Source organism: Danio rerio, chromosome 9 (assembly GCF_049306965.1).
Source record: "Danio rerio strain Tuebingen ecotype United States chromosome 9, GRCz12tu, whole genome shotgun sequence".
In the NCBI taxonomy this organism is placed as follows: Eukaryota; Metazoa; Chordata; class Actinopteri; order Cypriniformes; family Danionidae; genus Danio; species Danio rerio.
Window position 1 is genome coordinate 35,021,768 of NC_133184.1, and position 23,269 is coordinate 35,045,036.

The 23,269-nt window shown below is 37.3% G+C and overlaps 1 protein-coding gene across 30 annotated transcripts; it reads left to right on the forward strand.

The window, feature by feature from the left end:
- Positions 1-2,846: 2,846 nt before the first annotated feature.
- ddx3xa (DEAD-box helicase 3 X-linked a) lies at positions 2,847-23,084 on the forward strand. Of its 30 annotated transcripts, none has more exons than XM_021478733.3 (22): positions 2,847-3,183; positions 6,552-6,603; positions 8,143-8,190; positions 8,658-8,717; positions 9,075-9,167; positions 9,255-9,326; positions 10,005-10,088; positions 10,630-10,806; positions 10,886-11,021; positions 14,536-14,649; positions 14,740-14,839; positions 14,950-15,085; positions 15,462-15,559; positions 15,663-15,764; positions 15,846-16,006; positions 16,171-16,315; positions 16,411-16,555; positions 18,442-18,623; positions 19,456-19,573; positions 19,647-19,800; positions 19,885-20,009; positions 20,408-23,084. In XM_021478733.3, the coding sequence occupies exons 1-22, from the start codon at positions 3,139-3,141 to the stop codon at positions 20,497-20,499; spliced, it is 2,439 nt and encodes an 812-aa protein (XP_021334408.1). In that variant the 5' UTR covers positions 2,847-3,138; the 3' UTR covers positions 20,500-23,084. The 30 variants fall into 30 exon arrangements, with proteins under 30 accessions (XP_021334408.1, XP_073768188.1, XP_073768187.1 ...); XM_073912087.1 differs by having other exon boundaries at positions 15,666-15,764; XM_073912086.1 differs by having other exon boundaries at positions 8,661-8,717.
- The last annotated feature ends 185 nt before the right edge of the window (positions 23,085-23,269 follow it).

Sequence of the window (23,269 nt, forward strand, 5' to 3'; positions counted from 1 at the left end):
TAATTCTTTGATTACTCTCTGAACTTAGATCCTTCTCATTGTAAATTTGTTATTAATGTATTGCTTTTTATGACTAAACTTTACATCCATAAATGTAAATTTTCAGAAAAACATCCTTACGTTTTGTTTTAAGAAAGGATTTTGATTTATATTGTGCTATTTTGATTCATACAGTTGAATTCAGTATTATTGGCCCCCTTTAAATTCTTTTTCTTTTTAAATATTTCCCAAATGATGTTTAACAGAGCAAGGAAATTTTCACAGTATGTCTGATAGTATTTTTTCTTCTGGAGAAAGTCTTATATTTGTTTTATTTTGGCTAGAATAAAAGCAGTTTTATTCTTTTTTAAGGTCATATTATTAGTCCCTTTAAGCTATATATATTTTTTGATAGTGTACAGAACAAACCATCATTATACAACTTGCTTAATTACCCTAACCTGCCTAGTTAACCTAATTAAGCCTTTAAATGTCACTTTAAGCTGTATAGAAGTGTCTTGAAAAAATATCTAGTCAAATATTATTTACTGTCATCATTTCAAAGATAAATTTAATCAGTTATTAGAAATGAGTTATTAAAACTATTATGTTTAGAAATGTGTTGAAGAAAATGTTCTCTCCGTTAAACAGAAATTGGGGGGGGGGGGGGGGGGGGGGTAACAGGGGGCTTCAGCGGTATATATCTGATAAGTATATTGCATGTAAAATTATTTCATGGTGTAAATCATTTAACTTGTATAATTAGCTACAATTTTTTTTGTCTGTTTGTTCATATTTTATCTTTGAAAATGTGCTTTCTTGCATCATTTTTAAAAAGCCTATAGTTGAAATCAAAATTGTTAGCCCCCCTAAATTATTAGCTCTTGTGTATTTTTTCCAATTTCTGTTTACATAACACAATAGTTTTAATAACTCATTTCTCATAACTGATTTATTTTATCTTTGCCATGATGACAGTAAATAATGTTTGACTAGATATTTTTCAGACACTAGTATTGAGCTTAAAGGTTAGATTAATAAGGTAAACTAGGCAAGTTAGGGTAATTAGGCAAGTTATTATATAACAATGTTTTTTTTTCTTTAGAAAAAAAAATAGCTTATGAGCGCAAATAATGACCTTAAATGGGTAGAAAACCTGCTTTTATTCTAGCTGAAATAAAACAAATAAGAGTTTCTGCAGAGGAAAATATTATAGCAAATACTGTGAAAAATCCCTTGCTCTGTTTAAATCATCATTTGGGAAATATAAAAAAAAAAAAGAAAACAAAAATTCACAAAAGGGCTAATAATTGTGACTTCAACTGGCCATCTGTATGTGTGTGTTTGTTTACATTTTGCTCTTTAATAAAACAACAACAAAAAGACTTTTTGAAGCCATGATTTGCAGTCATTTGGGCTATCACATTAACAGCAAATAAAAAAAACAAAAAAAGAGATAATTTGATGGAATTCTAAAAGACTATTGAAGGTCCAGTGCAGCTCTAAAATTAATTGCCATTTTAAATCTTTATACTTTGCCACTCTCCCTCAAAAAGAAAGAAAAAGAGCTTTGTAATAATTAGTTGGACCATGATTATTTCATTACTGTCTTCTTCATCATAGGGCTGTGTGGTGGCTCAGTGCTTAGCACAGTTGCCTCACAGCAAGAAGGACGCTGGTTTGAGTCCTGGCTTGGGCAGTTGGCATTTCTGTGTAGAGTTTCCCCCACAGTCCAAAGACATGTGCTATAAGTGAATTGAATTAACTAATTTAGCCTTTGTGTATGTGTGAACATAAGAGTGTATGAGCGTTTCCCAGTACTGGGATGTAGCTGGAAGGGCATCCACTGTGTAAAACTTATGATAAGTTGGCAGTTCATTCCGCTGTGGCGACGCCTGATATAAAGGGACTAAACAAAGGGGCTAAGCCGAAGGAAAATGAATGAAATCTTAAACATATTCTCTTTTTAAAAACTGTTAAATAGAATTATGTGGTAGTAATTTTTAGTAACCTTGAATAAATTCAAAGATATTGTATTATAAAGGCCTAAAAAAAACAAAACACAGTTCTTTGTGATTTACCTAATTTGAGCCAAACCATCAAGTTGTGTACATTCATTGACAGAATGCATTTGAAAATAATTGAATAGAATTGATTAATAAATTTGTGGTAAATGATTTAATAAAACATCTGGAACAAGTGTATATTGTATAATGTATATATACATTTTCTAAGTCTCCCTTTAAACAATAAAATATTATAAGTAGCCTAAATGTAAGTAGAACTACTCGGTCTTAAAACATATAGTGATTTTAAAAAATGCAATAGCTTCCTGGCTTTATTCAATTGTTTTATCTTTATCAATTTATTATGGAGACCTTAATTTACCAGGGTTCTCTGCTTTTGGAGGACAATAATATATTTCCAAAACATTGCACTTGTGAATAAAATATTTTTATGTAAGAAGTAGACACTTTATACTTTTGAACAAATTTTACAATTGTTCTCCAAATTTACTATTTTTTAATCAAAATGTTTATATATATATTATAATATAACATAATAAACCCTTTTAAAATGTGTCTCATACTATTAGGAGTAAATAAAATGTATTTGCTTTTGAAAAATCAAAGGTGTCAGTAGCAAGTTATTTATATGAAATGTACTACTAATGAAAGTGAAAATCCTTTGTTATAATCGACACGTTAGTACAACACGAACGTTTATCAAAGCTCGGAACATTTAAAAAAACATGCTTTTTTAACATGGCGTGCCGAGGCGAGTATCGCGATACTTCAAGCGCCGTGACGTCTTTCCTCCGCTCGCTGATCCAATGGCATTTAGCCTGAAGCCAAGAGCCACAGCACACTCTGGGCTGCCATCAGCACAGCGGGCAGAATACAGACACATCCCGAAAGAAACTTCAAATTTCGGACTTTTTTTTGGGTCATTACAAGGTCTCAAGAAGGATAACCTACACACTGACATTTCCTTGTGTTTTCCTACGGCTGTCTTGGCACAAAAAGCCCCCGGAGAAGGACAGGACTACAAAAGAGCAAGTGACGTCGTTATAAAAGCAGACTTGGCTGAAATCCTTTAGACAACAAAGAAACAGCTTTTCAGAATTAAAGGAGTAATCCTCACTTATTCTCTTTAGTTATGAGTCATGTGGTCGTCGACGGTTCACACGGTCTAGATCAGCAGGTAGGCTGTGAATATGTTTAAAGATGTGAGCTGTGTAATCGCTTTGATCGGTTGGCTTTGACACGCAGGTTGCGTCTCAAATCCTAGTGCGCTTCCTTCCTAGACAGCATTCTTAGCATTGCGTCGGCTCAGAAATGCCTCTAGGGCTGGTTTCTCAGTAGGTTTTGAGACACAACCGCTGCTCCTCGTGTTGTAATCTTTTACATTTACTAAATGTATACATATTAAGATAATGTATAGCAATAGTGGTTTGACAACTGAACATGTAAGTTAGAATGTGAAGCGTTGTTTGACACACAGCCGACGCCTTTTCCTGTTTAGCTCGTTCGTTGTTTATTTCCCGCATATCGGCAACCGGCAAACCTCAATTAAAACCAGCTTTTAACTTTTTACATCATCGTGACACAAACTATAGTGTCTATCAGCTTATATGAAACCTGTAAACTAGTTGTTTATGTGCAATGTCTGTTTAAAAGCCGCATGGCCTCAAAATCTATCCGACGTTTGAGTCTGCGGCCTGTACGCTAGTTTGATACAACCTTTAATCGTGAAAAACGACTAACTGTTTTCATGGCCAAGCTGGTTTGTTTTGTTTATATCTCTCTGACCATTTCTAGATGGTTCGTTGTGTGATTAATTCGAGTGTATCATGGCATCACGATCATTGGCTTTGTAGGCTTGACTAGGGCCAAACATTTGTGGCAGGCGCTTTTGAAATTAACGGTTAACCAATTTAATCCCAGCCATTACAAAAAGTTTAAAGAGTCCAACAAAGGGCTGATTGATTTTATACAGTGTCCGCTATAAATGAACGCACATATTGTTTTGATTTCATGTGACATTTTTTATGTGACTGACGTAAACGCTCACGTGACCAGGTTTGTTTAACTACGCTTTAGCCCCTCTGAAAAATTGTTCATGATAAAGCTCTTAAAAGGAAGCACGGCAGCTGTTAAAAAGAAAAACAATACATATTCATATTTGAGTACACAACAGTTTAAACTGATTCGAAATGTCAATATTAAATTATTTACTTCACATATTTAAAACTTTTTTTCTTAATGTTCTGAATACTTTTTATTTATCTGTCTTTTAAAAACAACAATTTAGGCCAGGGAGGCCCAAAGTTTTTTCTACAATGGGCCAAAAACCAAACTCCTTAAGGGCTGTGGGCTGAATATATACCAAACCATATTACAATAAATTTGCCATTGGGGAATTAGCTAATTTATTTGATAATGCCTAACAAAACTAGAAAATGTTGCTTTTAATCATATTAACTAACCCAGTTTCATTTTTAACATTCTATATTGAACTTATTATTGTAAAAACATAATCAACCCCATTTATAACACATTGGAGTTCAATGTTAAATACACTAGTTGAGCAGCTCCTGCCTTCACCTTGATTTGCTCACAGATGACTTGTGTGCATTGTCCTCTGTCTGTCAGCTGACAGTATTTACATTTTATAAGTCTGATTGAATCATTTCATTTTTTTGTAGCTCGTCAATAAAACGAAACTAAAGGTTATGTTAAATTTAAAATGACGATATCTGTCAAAGGCATTCGCCCCCACCACTAGCCCATCATTCTCTCTCTCTGTCTCTCTTCAGATGGGATGGTGGGCTAAATCAAAGGTTATTATGGGGCAACTTCAGCCTACGGGCCCTTTCTTTGGGCATCTCTGATTTAGGGCAAACTCAATTCTAATGTAATCTTTCACAAAACTGACCGAGAAATGTCAGTTATACAATGAATCAAACATGAAGCCACATAATTAAACAAAAACAAATAAAACAAAAATGTATAAAATAACTTGACAGAAATAAACAACAAGCCAGGCATGCAGACATCAAACAGAAACTTTGTAAGGGGTTAAATAAAACCATATTCTTAAAACGACTTAAAAATTTCAGGGTGTTTGTGGGGACTTAAAGTCTTAAAAGCTAAATTTTAGGCCTTAAAAGTCTTAAATCAACTGAAAAATTGTGTTGTAGGTCTTAAATATTTTTTCTGACAAGTCTTAATATTCCTTTGTTCATGTATAGCTACCCAATCTGGCCATTAACATCCATACAATTACCAACAATCCAAATCTCAATTAAACATTAAACTTTTTATTTAAAAACTATCATTTAATTACTTTCCTTACAGTAACATTTGCTCAAGTTATTTACTGCTGAGGATTCTGACCTGACCTATACCTTTTATTATTCAATTATTATTATTATTATTGTTATTATTATTAATATTATTTTAGACTGTTGAAGTAATTGACAGCTATCTTTTGTTGTATTCTTGGTAAGATTTATATGGTTTGTGAAATGGATGTTAATTGAAAATTAATTAAAAAAATAATTAAACAAAATTATTATTATTGTATTATTAAATGTATTAAATGTAATCATTTTTTGATGGCAAATGAAAATCTTTTCTAACTGGCATATAAAAAATCCTTTGCATTTAGCCCTGTATAAGTCTAACGTTTCATTCATAATAGTCTTGATGTCTTGACGTCCTAAATTTAACTTTTTTTAAATTAATTTTTTAACCTTTTCACCCTTCATTATTTTTAAAGCCTCTGAATAGGTGGCAAACTCCTTTTTAAAGATAATCAAATGAATAGTCAAAATTTTGCATTGATGAATAAATTTAAGTAAAATAAGTAAACCTTTTGCAGTTAAGTCATCATTTTTGTTGTTCAAATGTACAAATATAAGGAACATTTGATAAATATTGTTTTAACCAGTCGCCCACATCAAACCAAAAAGGATTAACCAAATTACAATGAAGTAATAATGTTCAACCTTTTTTAATATAAATTTTTTTTTTTTTTAATATAATTTAATCTTTTACTGGAGCAAAAAAAAATAAGCAAATTTTGTTGTTTGAAACCTCAAACACCAATAAATCTTACTTTTACAAACAGTTTGACTGGTAATGTGCATTTGAGCTGTTTTGAGAGTGCCATTTCAATGAAATAATCTGCATATGAAGACAGTATGTGAGTGATCATAATTTACTGTACTCTGTGTTGTAAACCTTTTTGACTTCACTGTATGGAGTACAAAAGAAGATATTTGGCATGTCCCTTTATTGCATGGGTGGTAAAAATGATGCATTAAATGTGAAAGACAATCAAAGGGTAATGTGTTTTGTGTTCCACTGAATAACAACTAGTAGGGCAACTTGTCAAAATAATGACAGTTTTCATTTAGCTTACTGTATGCCAGACAGGTCCTCCAAACTCTGTTTTCAGATTTAAAGCAGTAAACTGATTACTCTTTGTTTACAGTGGGTGGCACGTGCATATTTTTGTAACTGGAAGAGTACTAATGTGTCCCACTGTGCTCTTCTGTCTTTCAGCTTGCTGTCTTAGACTTAAACTCAGCTGATGGACAGGGTGTTGGCACTGGCCGTAAGTCTCATTTATCTCAGTCACTCTACAACAATTGCATTAATACCATTTAGAATCACAGCCCTCTCATAGTTGTTCTTTTTTTGTACAGTTTTGTTATTGTTTCTTCCTTCCAAGTTTCAAGAGCACATTTTAAGGTGTATTCACACTTTTAGTTTGGTCTAGACTTCAAAAAAAGTAACACAATGTCAGTTGTAACACTGAACCTAAAGACTTGAAACAACAACATTGTTTCGTGATCTATATTTTGTGATTGAACCTACAGAATATACAGAACTATGCTGGCTATACACTACCTGACAAATGTCTTGTCGTTGATCCCAGTTGTAAGAGCTACAAATAATAACTTAACGTCTAGTTGATCATTTGGGAAAATGGCAGAAGGTAGATTTTTCAGATGAATCATCTGTTGAACTGCATCCCAATCATCACAAATACTGCAGAAGACCTATTGAAACCCACATGGACCCAAGATTCTTACAGAAATCAGTCAAGTTTAGTGAAGGAACAATCATGGTTTGGGGTTACATGGGGGGACGTGCGAGATCTGCAGAGTGTATAGCAACATCAACAGCCTGAGGTATCAAGACATTTTTGCTGCCCATTACATCACAAACCACAGGAGAGGGCAAATTCTTCAGCAGTATAGCACTCATACTTCAGCCTCCACATCAAAGTTTCTGAAAGCAAAGGTGGTCAAGGTGCTCTGGGTTGGCCAGCCCCAGTCACCAGACATAAATATTATTGAGCATGTCTGGGGTAAGATGGAGGCGCTGAAGATGAATCCAAAGAATCTTGATGAACTCCGGGAGTCCTGCAAGAATGCTTTCTTTGCCATTCCAGGTGACTTTAATAATACGATATTTGAGTCATTGCAGAGATGTATGGATGCAGTCCTCCAAGCTCATGGGAGTCATACACAATATTAATTCTTTTTCAACTACACCATGACATTATTTTCATTAAGTGACAAGAGTTTTGTCAAAGCAAAGTTAGAACTTACTGTGCTAGATAAATAATTAAATATCAAGACAGGATTGTTTTATTTTGATAAGTGTAATCTAAAGACCTTTCCTCTCATATAAGCCACTTCTGATAGGAAATGATCAACTAGAAGTTTTTATTTGTTGTTTGTAAAACTTGGATAGGCGACAAGACTTGTCAGGTAGTGAACCTGCTGGTTTTGTTCATACATGTGGTAGTTTTTTTTATCTGTTCAGAACTTAATTTAGTAAAGTTTGTAAGCAAGTTAAAACTGCTAGAAATTTAGTTTTTTTTACATATATTTTTTCTAACTGCACAACAGTTTATTTGAAAGTAAACTTTGACCCATCTTTTCAGCCGTTCACCAAGATTCAAATGACAGCTTCACATGAACTACACTAAGAGCAATCGCAAGTTTATTTTAATCGAACCAAACCTATGAAGTGTGAACCCACTCTTAAATGCACCGTATACATTAATACTTAAAACACCACAATTTTTTATTATTATTATTTTTTTAAATTAATAAATCAATAAATGTTTATTTTCTTTCAGGGCGTTACATTCCTCCTCATTTGAGAAACAAAGACGCATCAAAAAATGGTATGTTAGACTGGTTTACTTGACCAACTGACAATAAATAATCAAAGCAGAGTTGTATGCAAAATTGGCATATTAAAGTTTCAAATTGAGTTTTTGCTTTTTAAAACTTATTGGATAGACACATTGTCTTGGATGTCTATGAATTTAAATTACTATGTGAAAACATTGTCATGACAAAAGTATTTGATTGCGTTTCAGCTCTTGTTAATTTAACTAAAATCAGGGGAATTGATGCTTTTAATAAAGGAAGTTATTTTAAATTAGTTTTTCTTATTTCCAAAGTATCATTTTAGTAGAGTTTGATTTATTTATTTATTTTTAATTTTATTTTTAATTTTTTTTAACCCATTCCAATTGAGTCACCTCCATTTCATCACATCAATGATCTTTACATCCTCTAATCAATGCTTTATGATCAGTTGTTGAATTTCTTTCTACACTTTGACTTCATTCTTGTTTTTTCACAGCAGGAAATGCTTATTCCTCTGGTAGACAGAGCGGTTATTCAGTGGCACCAGTACAGAGCTGTAAGTCTTGGTCAGGTTCTGCTGAAGGTGCTTTGCTTCCAAGATGCATGAAAATTTAATTCCATGCCTTCAGAGCCAGTACTTTGGGGCCAGACATTTAAAGTCAGTTCTCAGAGTGTTGAGTGGACTTCACACTTTTTGAAACTGAAAGGAGCTGTTTTAGAGTCTGCAAAGCTTTGATTGCTTTGTCCGACTGCTCCCTGTGATTATCCAGCAGCTGCGGTTGCTTGTATTTTTCTCCTTCTTCTCTATTCTAATTGACTTTCTGAATGTGAGCAAAGATAGAAAAGACACACACACACACACTGCTTTTAAAGTATTTTACCATTTTCTGATGATGTGAAACTGTTCCTCAAGTTTCTCCCAAACAGTATCCTCAGAGTTGGCACCCTGAGGGAAACCAAAGGCACAGGCAAAACTATCCAACTGGATGGAATGACTTTAGGACTGGTAACTATTTAGAAAAGGCTGATTTGCTATTGCGTTCCTCCATTTGTGAAGGAATGGTTGTCTTAAGTGCCCTATACTTCTGCTTAGGTTCTCAGAGATTTGCTTCCCAGGAGCTCGCGTTTTATCACACCTACACTAGTGGCTGGCCAGACAGATGTGGTATATCTATGCATGTGACTTCTGCATCGTCTATCTGATCTGCTCTGACATCACCACATTTTAACTAGACCCCTAGGCTGAAGTTTGTGGACTTTGCTTGAGACGTGTTCTAATGCCACATGTCAATAGCATGCTTAATCGTGTGGGGGTTCTTTTTCAATACTTAGTAACCACATGTTAACATCACTAACTACACCACAATGTAGTTTGTTTGCTCTAAATATCCCAAGATCTTCTGATCTAAGCTTTGACATGTTTCACTGCTGCCACGTCAATTGTTTGGTTACGAAGTTGCTAAGAGACACCACGTCCATGTGTGTTTTTCTCAAGTTTACATTTATTGCAAGACTATGTGGGCGAATGTTTATTTTACTTGTTTGCTGTTTACTTCGCCTTCGATTGCATTTATCGCCTGCCACAAAGGTTATTTAGATGATTCCTCATCATATGTTTGACAGTATGCCTTTGCTTCCTGATTAGCAAGTAGGTCAGCAGTAATTGTGCTCTATATGAAAGCTTTTTAAAGTTAGTTTGGAAAAGCTAATGTTTGTTTGTGTGGTGTAAGCACAGTTTGAGGCAGTGATTTGTGTTTTGTAGACTAAAGTAATGGAGATTTGTGTATGCATATGCATGAGCACAGTCTCTGCTAATTTTTGTGTGTGTGTGTGTCACTTGCAGCCTCTCCTGCGCGCACAGACAGCAGTGTAGCCACCGATGGAAATGAGGACACAGCCAGTGTTATCAGCTGGGCTGATCGCTGTGGTAAATTTGAGCATCAGACCGTGGCATGGCATGGCCTGGCCTGCTTTTGCCAGTTTTTAGGCAGTAAATAATCACCCAGTTCTGTGGGGGTTTGTCTGCATAAGCTCTAATGCTTCTATATTCACAAACTTGTTTGAATATGTACATTGCACTGTAAAAGAGTACATGATTTTGGAGCATTTGTGCTCTTGGTTCCTTACTCCGCTATTCCTTTGAGGAAAAATCTTGTTTGAGTAACTAGATGACTGAATCGTTTTTTTTATTCATATGTTTTTGTAAATAGAAGTGCCAATTCTGTCCAGAAATTCTCATTGTTCCGTGTTCTTGACCAGCCTTTTGTTTTTTGGTGCAGTGCCATGAGCCCATTTTGTCTGGTTCACTCAACTGACTTGAATTGTTCTATTTGCTGCATAGATTCAAATTACTTACTGGCTTTTCACATCTGCCACTCACTCAACCATCACTCAAAGCAGTTTTGGCTTTGAGCAAAGTTCTAATCCGGAGCCATTCTCTCAATATCCTCTCTGTCTTTTTATGAAAGATTCTCCAGGATGGGATGGTAGTCGTACCAATGGTTTTGTCAATGGGTACCATGACAGTCGTATGAATGGGACTGCAAACTTCGCACGTGGGCCTCTTCGCAATGACCGAGGAGGACGTGGTGGCTTTCGTGGAAACAGAAATGGTGCTTCCTTTAACCAGCCAGTGCATAATGCAGGTGAGAACATTACAAGGCAAATTTAATAATGATGATGCATTTGAAAGTTGTTTAAGACATTGAAATGATCAAATTGCAGGTTATGGGACGTATGAAAACAAAGATGGAGGCTGGAACTCTGTGGTGAACAGAGATGCCTACGCAAGCTTCGGTGGGCGATCTGACAGAGGAAAGTCTGCATTCTTCAATGACAGAGGAGCTAGCTCAAGAGGAAGGTGAGTAATGGTGCAGTTAAACCATCGAAATTTCACAGTTCTTTAAATCAAGAGCACCTAAACGGTTAATTGCAAAATTAAGTAGTGGTAAATGCTGTGTTTGGATGGTGTGTGTTAGGGCTGCACAATATATAGTTTTAGCATTGATATTGCAGTGTGTGTATCTGCGATAGTTACATCACAAGATATGCATGAAATGTTGAGTTGACTTTGCTGTGTATTTTTTTTACATTTAAAAATACAAAACCATGAAGCACGCACTGATTATCTCCCTTACCGTATTTTCACACCGAATGTGGCGAGAGCATCCAAGGTCGCTACATTGATCTCGTATTTAAAGGAGCCATTGCAGCATATCAGTTACATTCCTGCATAAAACGTGTTTCTAGCATGAAAATGGTGCGCACTTCTTATCAACTTCATATAACAATGGACGATCAAGTAGCGTGTATTGTAGCTTTGCTCTTTTTATCCAATATGTGTTCAGATGTCTGAAATATCCTGAAGCAGCTATACTGTTTTGCACTGTCACGTCACATGAGATTCCCGCTTTTTTAAGATAAATATTAGGGATGTAACGGTATTGTAAATACCGTCATACCGCAATATAAATTTTTTTCGATATTACCGTAGTCGCATGACTCTGTAAAACTATAGTTCTTCTGAGAAAATTTGCTCAGGCGAATGAAGCGAACGGGAGGTATCGGAAACTACAATTCCCATCAGCCCAGGCTTGGCCATAATCCCTTGCGGTCTGTTGTCGCTACAGATCCAGTATTGCGGAAATGGAGTGTGCTGCTAGAAGCGGGGATCAAAAAGAGCTGGAAAACCTTAAAGCGGGTGTTGTCGCCGCGCGCGCGCGTACTGAATAGTGGTGTTGTCGCGCGAGTTCTTATCAGCTGTGTTGTCGCGCGCGTATTGAATAGCTGTGTTGTCGCGCGCGTACTGTAAAGCGGGGACGGAGGGTATGTCGTGTCGCTGGGGCACTTTTGATCATTTTGGAAGGGAACTTTCTATCCAAGACTAAAAAGGGCATGTGCACTGCACAGGTTGAGCACTGTGTTTGCACGTGCCTGCAAGTTGGGGAATACGACAAATGGCGGCTATGTCCCATAATGCAATTCGGTGTTTACGACGGTGACGTCACCTGACAAAGACCGATAATCAGTCATGGGGACTGCAGAAACACAGCACACTGTTCAGATTGATGCAGACATGAGATCTCTATCTCACTCATGGTTTGTCCTCTCAAGTGGGGGAAAGACAATGCACTATACCCACTGCTGTCAACCTGGGCCAAGTCATATCTCTGTTGTCCCTGAAACCTCAGTCCCAAATGAGAGGGTTTTTTTCTGTTGCAGGGGACATTGTAAATGCCCAGAGATACCAGCTTTTACCAGATTATATTTATATAATTTTACTTTAAACCCATCTCTATCTAAGTAAGTGAGTGAGTGATTAAATGTTGAATGTGATGAGTTTTCAACAATACTAAATTGAAACTTAATTTTTTTACATGGTTTAATATTTTTTTGTTATTAAAATTGAAGTTCCTGTTTCAAAGCTTACAGATAGATGGCTAATTTGTATGTCATTGACACTTTTGGCACTTTTTTGGAGTATTTTCATAAGTTTTGTTTTTTCCTGTAAATGATTCAATAAATACCGTACCGTGACATTCATACCGAGGTATTACCGTACCGTAAAATTCTGATACCGTTACATCCCTAATAAATATATATATATATATATATATATATATACATACATACATACATACATACATACATACATACATACATACATACATACATACATACATACATACATACATACATACATACATACATACATACACACATACACACATACATACATACATACATACATACATACATACATACATACATACATACACACACACACACACACACACACACACACACACACACACACACACAGATATATATATATATTATATATTATATATATATATATATATATATATGTAACATTAGTGCACATCAGTAACTCGCCAGTAACTTATTTAATGCATGTTCCTGTAAGAAAACATTGTAAATAATTCCGGCGTCCGCAATCATCAAACATTTGGGAACAACTGTGGTCGGAACCAAAGTTCACAGGTCAGTGTTTTCCTATCAAGCGGTGGACGTCTTCATTCTGATTGCTTGCCGCCGAAACGTGTCATAGCTCATTATCATAAAGTTGACTTGATTTCAACTCTCCACAACGGCAAAGATGTGCCGCGCTGCTCCTTGCCGCTTACCGCCGCCAGCTCTCATTGAAAATGAATGACTTCTGGCTACTTTGACGCTCTTGCCGCTTTCGCTTTATTTTATTCATCAGTGCTTTATAGTTGGTTTATTACATTTTATGCATGATTCAGTCCCCTACAGAATCATCTCAATCAATCAAAATTAATACATCTGATAACACATTAGGGATCAATTCTCACTTTTAACTAGTATGGATGCTATTGAAATATTGGCACCTTATTTGTACTAATATCCTACATATTCAGCATGATCTTATTCTACGTCCCTAACCCAATGCCTAAACTTCTTTAATATCATTTATTTAGAAAGCAACAAATTTGGAGTTTATTAAAGCAAAATTCATATTCGTTTCCTAGTTTCCTAATAGCGGGAGTTGAAACTTAAAATGAAGTGACTGTAAATTCTTTTCAAATAGTGCTGTTCAATCGCGTGCGTGCGTGCGTGCGTGCGTGCGTGTTTATATACAGTATATTGCAGAAAAATAAAATGGCGCAATGTCCAATTTTTCCAATATCGTGCAGCTTTTTGTTTTTTGTCATGCACATGTCAGTTGTATTCAATGGACAATTCAATTTCTTTCAAGTCTTCTTGTACTTGAACGTTTTTTTGATCACTTAATTGTTAAATTGGCCAAGACTTAATACTTGCAAATAGAACTACTCAATAAATCGATACAAAATCGAGAAAAAACTGCATTTGTTGTGCACTTCTTGTGAGGCAAGTACAGTGATGTAATCTGCAGGATCCACCAGTCGCATGGGATCACCAAATAAGCCCTTAAATCCTGGAAATCCTTATTGCAGTTGGTGAATGAATTGAAAATGTAACTTCATTGATTAATAAACATAAAACAACATTAATCAGAGTTCTTATTTTCCTGATAAAATTAAAGGATGTTATGATGCAAAGCCTTTGTCACTGCTTAGAATATATGAAATATGTTGGGTGCCTTATACTGTGCAAGAAGCCATATCTCACTGGACTTATAAGCCATATCTCTCAAGGACTTGTGTCAAACACTCGACTGAAGTTACGAAGTGAGAATGTCGGAAGCCATACATCTTATTTGCCTGTGTAACATTTAATTTAAAGGGCCACAGTTAACTGTAATAATCATTGACCGCTGTTCAGTGACTTCTCGGAGTTCTACTTGAACTGTAACCACAATAGAAATTATTCAAATTATCATTAAGCTATAAATGAATGATTCTTGACAGGTATGAGCGTGGAGGCTTTGGAGGAGGAACAGGAGGAAACAGTCGTTGGGTTGAAGAGTCCAGAGATGAAGAGGACTGGTCAAAGCCAATGCCCCCCAATGAGCGTCTGGAACAGTAAGTGGCTGACCATTAATCTCACTGTGTATCCTGAGAGAATCCATCTGGTATTTTGAGTAAGCCATTGTTTTCTCCTCTGAACGACAGTGAGCTGTTCTCTGCGAGCAACACAGGGATTAACTTTGAGAAGTATGATGACATTCCTGTGGAGGCCACTGGAACAAACTCTCCTGGGCATATTGAGAGTGTAAGCCTATTTGTTGAATTGCTTTTGTACATCGAGTGCCAAAACAAATGAAGTGAAAGGCCACTAAAAGAACTGCAGATGATGTGTGTTTCTGCTTTCTGTCTTTTCAGTTCCATGATGTAGACATGGGTGAGATCATTATGGGCAACATCACCCTGAGCCGCTACACGCGTCCTACTCCTGTTCAAAAGTATGCAATTCCCATCATCAAGACCAAGAGGGACCTGATGGCCTGTGCACAGACAGGTGGGTCATTGAAGACTGTGCCCATTGTGTAAAGTTTACCCATCTAAGATGAATAGTCCAGGTTAAATTAATTTTTAGGACATTAAATTTGGACCGTTTTGGATGGCTGTATATTACAATTAGATGGCAGCCCTTTCATAAATTAAATTTCCTTTGTATATTTGCCATCCTGGATTGCTGTCCATTTTACACGTGGGTTAGCTCAGAGCTTCCTGTCTCAGCGGGTTATGCTTGGTCAGAATAAACTGCAGTGTTGACCAGGCTGAATGATCAAAGTCTGGTTTCATCAAAAGAAATGAAATTCAATGTGTAGATGTTTGAGCAGTGGTGTGCTATCTGAGAATATGCTTCAAGTGTGTTTGCTCTGTTCGCTCAGGCTCGGGGAAGACTGCGGCCTTCTTGCTTCCTGTGCTGAGTCAGATCTACTCTGAAGGACCTGGAGAAGCACTGCAAGCCACCAAAGCCAGCACCCAGGTGACTATACATCACTTTATTGGCCTTCAGTTATGCAGAGAGTCATCTGAAAGAAAAAACTTCTGCTTCTGCTACTAAGCCTTTTGTTTTGGTCTCACTCAAGCAGGAGAATGGAAAGTATGTTCGTCGTAAGCAGTATCCCATTTCTCTTGTCCTGGCTCCAACTAGAGAACTTGCCCTTCAGATTTATGATGAGGCCAGAAAGGTATGCGTTTGGTGATGGAGCAGTTTTAGGTTAGCAGATGTTGATTTGGTGCAAAACTCATTTTGTTCTCATCGTTTGCAGTTTGCTTACCGCTCCAGAGTGCGCCCATGTGTAGTGTACGGTGGTGCAGATATTGGCCAGCAGATCCGTGATTTGGAAAGAGGCTGTCATCTGCTAGTGGCCACCCCTGGTCGTTTGGTAGACATGATGGAGCGGGGAAAGATTGGCCTGGATTACTGCAAGTAAGTGTGGTACAGCAATGTACACCTTTTAAAGTGGGAACAATAAAGACTGCCTTATTTTAAGAGATCGTTCCAAACTGAAGTGCTCAGAAGTGGCAGCAGAGAATGGTTGTAGACTGTAGGCTCGCATACATCTTGGATCTGAAAAATAACTTCATTTGTAGATATCTGGTGTTGGATGAAGCTGACAGAATGCTTGATATGGGTTTCGAACCTCAAATCAGACGTATTGTGGAACAGGACACAATGCCTCCTAAAGGTTCTCGCCAGACCATGATGTTCAGTGCCACCTTCCCGAAAGAGATTCAGGTATGCATGCAATTACTTGAGTCTTACCAGGAAGGATCATTATCGATGTGAATTTTAATGAGGAACACGCTGTTCCTGTACTATTTCATTTTAAGATTCTGGCCCGTGACTTTCTTGAGGAGTACATCTTCCTTGCTGTGGGCCGTGTGGGCTCCACCTCAGAAAACATCACTCAGAAGGTGGTTTGGGTAGAAGAGAACGACAAGCGCTCTTTCCTCCTTGACCTGCTCAATGCCACAGGTGAGGTCTTTTTTTTTTTTTTTTTTCTCCCCTTGTTCAGTGTTTTACAATGTAAGAAGGTTCTTGACACACATATTTAAACTTTGTGTGACAAACCAATTGGTGTATATGTGGTGTCGAATTGTGTGTTATTCAGAGCCGTATAATTTCTACAAAAAGGGAAATACTGATAGAATCTGAAAAACTGAATAATCACAAAAGGACATGATCAAATAGAGATGTGTACAGTAGGGTATATGCGGAGCTAGTGTTTCTCCCCATACTGATAAACTTTTGGTTAATGTGACTTATTTAAATTTTATAGTTTTTTTCTGAAAATTAAAAAAAAAAAAATTTTACAATCAGGTAGAAAAATACTTTTAACAAAAATTACCCATATATATTCCTCATTTACCCCCTCCCACCCCATTATACGCACATCAGGAAATGAGATTAACTGTAGTTTAGACTAAGCTGTTAGATAATTTACATTAAATTTGACATTCTTAGTATCAGATGAGGGTTAAGTGTCCAAGATTTCTTTGACGTTACATATATAGATTTTCCATACCGCAAGAATGTCCAGTTTAGCAAGGTTGATCCGTGCTGATGACGGCTCCAGATACAGTATTGTATCCAATAGTGAATGTAACCAGTGCTTAACTGAGAGATCATGAGGAGGTTTCCACCTTTGTACCAACATTTTCTTTGTAGCAGTTGAGGCAGATTACCAAAATTTATGGACCTTAGCATTTAGGGGAAGTTGAGAGTTATCATTCAATAATAACAATACAGGATCTTTGGGGAAACATATTTTTGTAACTTCAAATAAAATTTCCAGCACTGAATGCCAAAGTTTTTGCACCTATGATGTCGGACATTCCCACATCATATGTAAAAAGGCAGCATCAACGTTCTAATGTCATTGCAATACAATCAGTTAAATAGACTTTGGCATTCATTTAGTTGCTCCAACGCAAAATGAGACAAAGCCGTTTGCTCGCATGTGCCTGTCTGAATCAGCAGGCTAGCGCAGAAGCTCCATTGAATATACTGGGGTAAAATAAATGTTGATATTTTAAAGACATGTTGAGTAAAATGTAATCTAATGCAGGGAGTAATCTAATACTCAGCCAGTGGAGATTGCTGATTTTTAAAGAAAACAGACCTTTAATGTGCCGATTTTGCAATGGCATACAGTTCACCGAAAGCACTTAACCCAGGTTACTGGCAAATTAAATGTCCTTTAGCATACTTCAGTATATACCCTATTCCCTGAGTATCAAACTAGAAGAGACTGAAATCTGGATGTTTAGATTGTCTATGAATGATTGCCACATTTTGGTTCACCACATACTGTACATACAACACTCCTGGTTTGGTTAAACTCTACAAATCTACAATTATCTAAAAAAAAAAAATTTATTGTAGATTTTCCCTTGGCTTTTTTTTAAACAAATATATTTAATAGAATTACAAAAATTGTACTGCAGAGGTATTTTATGGTACACAGTGACTAGTTTATTTGAGTCATCTTGATGTGGCGTAGAAGTTTTTTTTGTGGTAGTAAACAGTGACTGTCTCTTTGGCAGAGCTCCATGTATAACCATAGCAACACAGCACTGAGACACCAGTGTCTTTAGATAAGTCTGGTAGGTTAGTGTTACCATGCCAACATTATCTAAGCACAGCCTCTAACAGAAGTTTACTGTTTAGTAGCTTAAAAAGAGGGAAAGAAGTCACACAGTGAGATATTTTAAAGGCAGTGTGCTCTACAAATGCATCCTCTTACATCTAATGGCAGTCATGCCAGAACTTGACTACTGCAGAGACACTGACTTTAAATGTAATGTTGCTTGTCAAAATGTAGAAAACCCTTTCTCAGAGTGACTCGTTGATTCTTGCAGGCAAGGATTCTCTCACACTTGTGTTTGTGGAGACTAAGAAGGGAGCAGATGCTCTTGAGGACTTCCTCTACCGTGAGGGCTATGCCTGCACCAGTATTCATGGTGATCGTTCTCAGCGTGATCGTGAGGAGGCGCTTCACCAGTTTCGTTCTGGACGATGCCCCATCATGGTTGCCACTGCTGTGAGTATAGTTCCAAAGTCCCTTTAAGGCAAGTCATTTCACTCGGCGGCCATCTTTGAAATGCCGCTCGGGCATTCTGTCAGAATGGGGAATTATCAAATTCTTCAAAACTGTTAGCCAAGCTTGCATTTACATTACATATTTGGAACCCCAATAAAATTAAACAACATCTGTCTCAGAAGTTTTGTTTTTAAAGGTCCTAATCAAACAAAATCTGCATATTTTTAGGTTGCCCGAGCTAATGCTCATGGAATCAGATCACGACACCAACCTCATTTATGGCCGTGTTACACATTATCATCCTCTGAATCCTCTGCTCTTTTGAAGTAATCCAGAACTTGGTCTTTATGGTGGATCTGCTTTAGAAATGATAGCGACTCCTCTTCTTTTACAAGTTTGCGGGCGTTTGAGTAGGTGCTGCTGTCACGTGATGTGTGTTTGACAGGACTGTACCTTGTGTTTGTTTCATTCAGATTACAAAAACCAAAACACTTAAGTGTCATTTTAAAAGTACAGATTTCAAGCTTCATGTGGATATATTCCTCGTGTCTGTGAAGCAAGTATTCGCTAAGATTACAGTGTGTTTGTTGACCACCAAACTGTCATAAAAGCACGCGTCTGGTCTGAGCTTTTGCCCCTGGCAAAACTTCAGTCTATAGCGATCAATGATTGGCTTCTGTACTAGTAGGCAGGGCTTCATTTGCCATTGACATTTACACTTTTCCCTATTCAAAATTATACAAGTGGCACGTCTTGTGTATTCTGTAGTGTTCTCTGGACACCTCTGGCTTTCTTGTGGGTGTTTAGTTGATGATGTTTTTGTGTTGAACAGGTGGCTGCACGTGGCCTTGACATCTCCAACGTAAAACACGTCATCAACTTTGACTTGCCCAGTGACATTGAGGAGTACGTCCATCGCATTGGTCGTACAGGCCGCGTGGGAAATCTTGGTGAGTTTTGCTGTCATTTTTCATTGTTTTGCATGCAAACAGATCTGTTTGATTGATCAACATGTGTCTTCAGGGCTGGCCACATCCTTCTACAATGATAAGAACAGCAACATCACTAAAGATTTGCTAGACATCCTGGTGGAGGCCAAACAGGAGGTTCCTTCCTGGCTTGAGAACCTCGCCTACGAGCACCAGCACAAAAGCACCAACCGTGGACGTCCCAAAAGGTACAGAAACATCAATGGTCTCAAGATGTCCCTATTGGAGTTATGTATTTTCCAGGCTCATAACATGTTGTTCATTTTCTGCAGGTTTTCTGGTGGTTTTGGGGCCAGAGATTACCGCCAGATGCCTGGGGGAGGCAACACTTTTGGCAACCGTGGTGCTCGCAACACTGGCGGCCATGGAGGAAACAGAGGTTTTGGAGGCAATAAGGGTTAGTTCCGCTTGAAACCTCATTTTATTATTTATCTCATGGTAACACTTTTTGTTAACAGTTATTTAGGTAGGGTTTATGGATGAATTTGGAGCAAATCTAACACTATTTGAATGATTTATTGTTAGTACCCTTTTTATCAAGTTTTGTTAAAGTGTGGGGAAAAGGCCAGTACAGAAATTAGCATGCCACTTTCGATTAGCATCAATCCAAATGTGTTGAATGTGTTTAAGTTGCTTTGAAATGATTCATATGAAATGACTTTAATACAATTTAAATATAATACTGGTCAATCTTTGTTTATTGGAGTTAAATTTAATCAAGTGTTCTGGTGTGATTGGAAATGGTTTGAGTAACTGTATTGCTGAAAGCAGTTCTGATTTTATTGTCTGTTGTAGGTGGCTTTGGGAGTTTCGGTGGTGACAGCTATGGGGGCACCTATGGAAACTATGGAGGAAACTACACTCAGGTGGACTGGTGGGGCAACTAAAAATACGTTTGCCAAACTAGAGGAACGGAAACCACATGTTATCATAGCCAGACTCTACCCCCTGTGTAGCTTTATGAACTCGGTACATTACACGCTGTGATTCTCTGCCCACATTCTAAAGGGAGCTGATCTGTGGCAAAACCGGAGCAGAAAACCAAGAATGCCCACTTGTGTATTTGATCTCTACAGCACCTAGGTTTTTGACTTTTTTCTTTGTTAAAAAAAAAAAGAGGATCATTTGTATGTGAATGTACTGTGCCTTTTTGAATATAGACAGGAATTTAGTTTTGTTATTTTCATCGAGTGAACTTGGCCAAGAGCTTAATTTAGTTTTTTATTTTTCTTTCTGTAAAGGCGTTTGAAAGCTTGTACTTAATCAAACCTTGGCAAATACTGGAATAACGTGACTCGATGCGAGTCGCTGTTCCATTTGAACTTCAAATTATCACTGATATCATGAAGCCAACAATACAAGCCATGAAGTAAAACACTTATCACAGGTGCTTTGCAGACGTCTGTGAAGCAACTGTGTCACAAGGGACAAATCGGTCTGACTTTTGTTTTGCTCACTCTATCCTGGAGAGACACCTATTTTGGGATACGGTTGTCTTGAAAAGGCCATTCCAGTTGTGAAGATATTCACAACAAATATTGGAAACACTCAGTGTTTGAAAATTCAAAATGCTGGAACTTCTTACTCCACTAGTTTTAATTGACTTGACAGTGTTATGGCAGCTAGTAAGAACCACGTGCTAGCCACTGTAAGTGGGCAGCATTTTTTGTTAAGAACTACTACTTTTCTTTCTGGAAACGATGACTACATTTTAGAGAAGCAGATGCGATTTATTGAAAAACTTTGAGGTTTTTTGATAAAGTGTTTCTTTAGAAATGTCAGCAAAACAAAAAATGCCTGCCATCCTGAAAGCGAAGTTCAAAAGACGACTAACGGACCACAGAACCAAAGCGGCCGTGCCTTTTGGATCATGGCTGCTTTGGTCACATATACGCATGCTAGTGTTTTGTTTTTTGGTCAAGAAGAGAAGACGAATGAATTGTTGCAGGCTTTCTTTTAATACAGACGTCCTCTCTTTTCAAGCTGCGCTGCAGGCATGGCTCCCTTTTTCATAGGTAGAGGCAGCGCTGCGAGAGTTCATTTTGAGGCATCGGTGGATCTGATTTGGGCCTGGCGTGAGTGCAGTTAGACAGGCCACCATTTTAGCTTGTGAGCTGTCGGACACGAGGTCAATGAATGCTGTCAGCTCCTGAAATTCATCTTGTTAGATGTGAACTTCAACCACTGGCCGTGGAGCCAGTTTTCTGCTTCCTTTCTTGAAAAGGAAGGAAGCGCTCGAGTGGAGGAGAAATAAGGCATTTATCGCAAGTGCAATAGATTTTCTTCTCAAGTGAGTTGTGCCTTGACTTTCTTTCTTTTGTTTGTTTGTTTTTTTAATTGATGAATTTAAGCGGATGCACTGACAGTATTGAGAACTTCAAGTTGAATGGTGCTACTTTAGTTAGGTCTAGGCCCATGTACGTTGTGCCCATCAAGTTTTACAAAGTTCTTTTATTGCACATTTCGAGTTTTATATACGTGTCTTGAGTGCGCATGTCCTCAAGCTTCCAAATATTGTGTCAGGAGACCGGAGATACGCAGCTTGTTTACAAAAAGGGGAAGGGTTCTCACTATTTACCAGGATTTATTTGGGACCAGGGCGAATTTAGCAGTGGGGAATTTAGCTATTTGCACACAGATTTCTAGATTCTACTTTTGCTGCTAGTTTTGTGTAATTTATTAAGCATTTTTTGACAAATATTTATTTTTATAAGCCTCAAAGTGATTCTTTGAAAGTTTCAAGAAACTTGACCAAAAGACAATACCTAAACACTGGCACTTGAATGTTGAATGTCACCTGTATGCGTGAAAAATTTCTATATTTCGGGGTAGTGTGAGCTTTTTAATGTTTCAGACGTAATGGACTCGGTCAGTCTCCACAGCTGTTAAAGGCCTAACAGCAACACGTCGCTATGGAATTACTAATTGGCTCTCAAAATTAGAAACCGGAAAATAATGAAAATGGAAAAAGGAAAAGACATAAAAACATGCCAAGGTTTGGAAATCAAAAGTCATTATTAAAAAAAAAAAAAAGTTCAGTATCAATGCAAAAAGTGTCCAGATTCTCCAAATATGTGCTTTTTTTCTGTCCTGCAGATTGGCATTTGTTCTGTTGAATTTTTGTTTCTGTCAATGTCTGGCACATGGCAACCTGGAACATGTGGTTGATCTCTATTGTATTTACACACACGCATACGGCGACTCTGGTATTAGTCCACTCAGGAGAAGCTGCAAGTATCCACGCTAGCAATAAGTCTTAATGTGTATTGGAAAACACTGAAATCACACCCCAGCCCTCTCCATTCTGATGGGCCATTAGTTTGCTCCCTGAGAGGACACCAGAGCCCCTTAGATTTAGTATTTGCTTTATGTCGTAGCTTCTAGGCTCTGCACTGCATGAGACGACTCGGCTGTGCGTTTATTGTATGATTTTACCAAAATAAAAAGTTTCTGATGCAAAATTCCTTACAAATCAAGCATGGTTTCTTAAGTGTTTGATGTAGCCGAAATTGGGTCAATTATTGTAACGGCTGTTCTTAATGTGATTTAAGCTCGGTGGAGTTGTTTGACGTTTAGTTGATGCCAGTTTGTTTACAAAATAGAAATTTCTTCTTTACTTGGACAGTGTCCCTTGTCTTATTTCTTCTGCTTGCGTTG

Bases quoted from the DNA above. Each gene is read 5' to 3' on its own strand.
- ddx3xa (XM_021478726.3), top strand. From the start codon at position 3,139: ATGAGTCATGTGGTCGTCGACGGTTCACACGGTCTAGATCAGCAG. The intron at 8,718-9,074 runs GTAAGTCTTGGT...CTGTTCCTCAAG, and splicing joins AGTGGCACCAGTACAGAGCT to TTTCTCCCAAACAGTATCCT. The intron at 16,007-16,170 runs GTAAGTGTGGTA...CTTCATTTGTAG, and splicing joins ATTGGCCTGGATTACTGCAA to ATATCTGGTGTTGGATGAAG.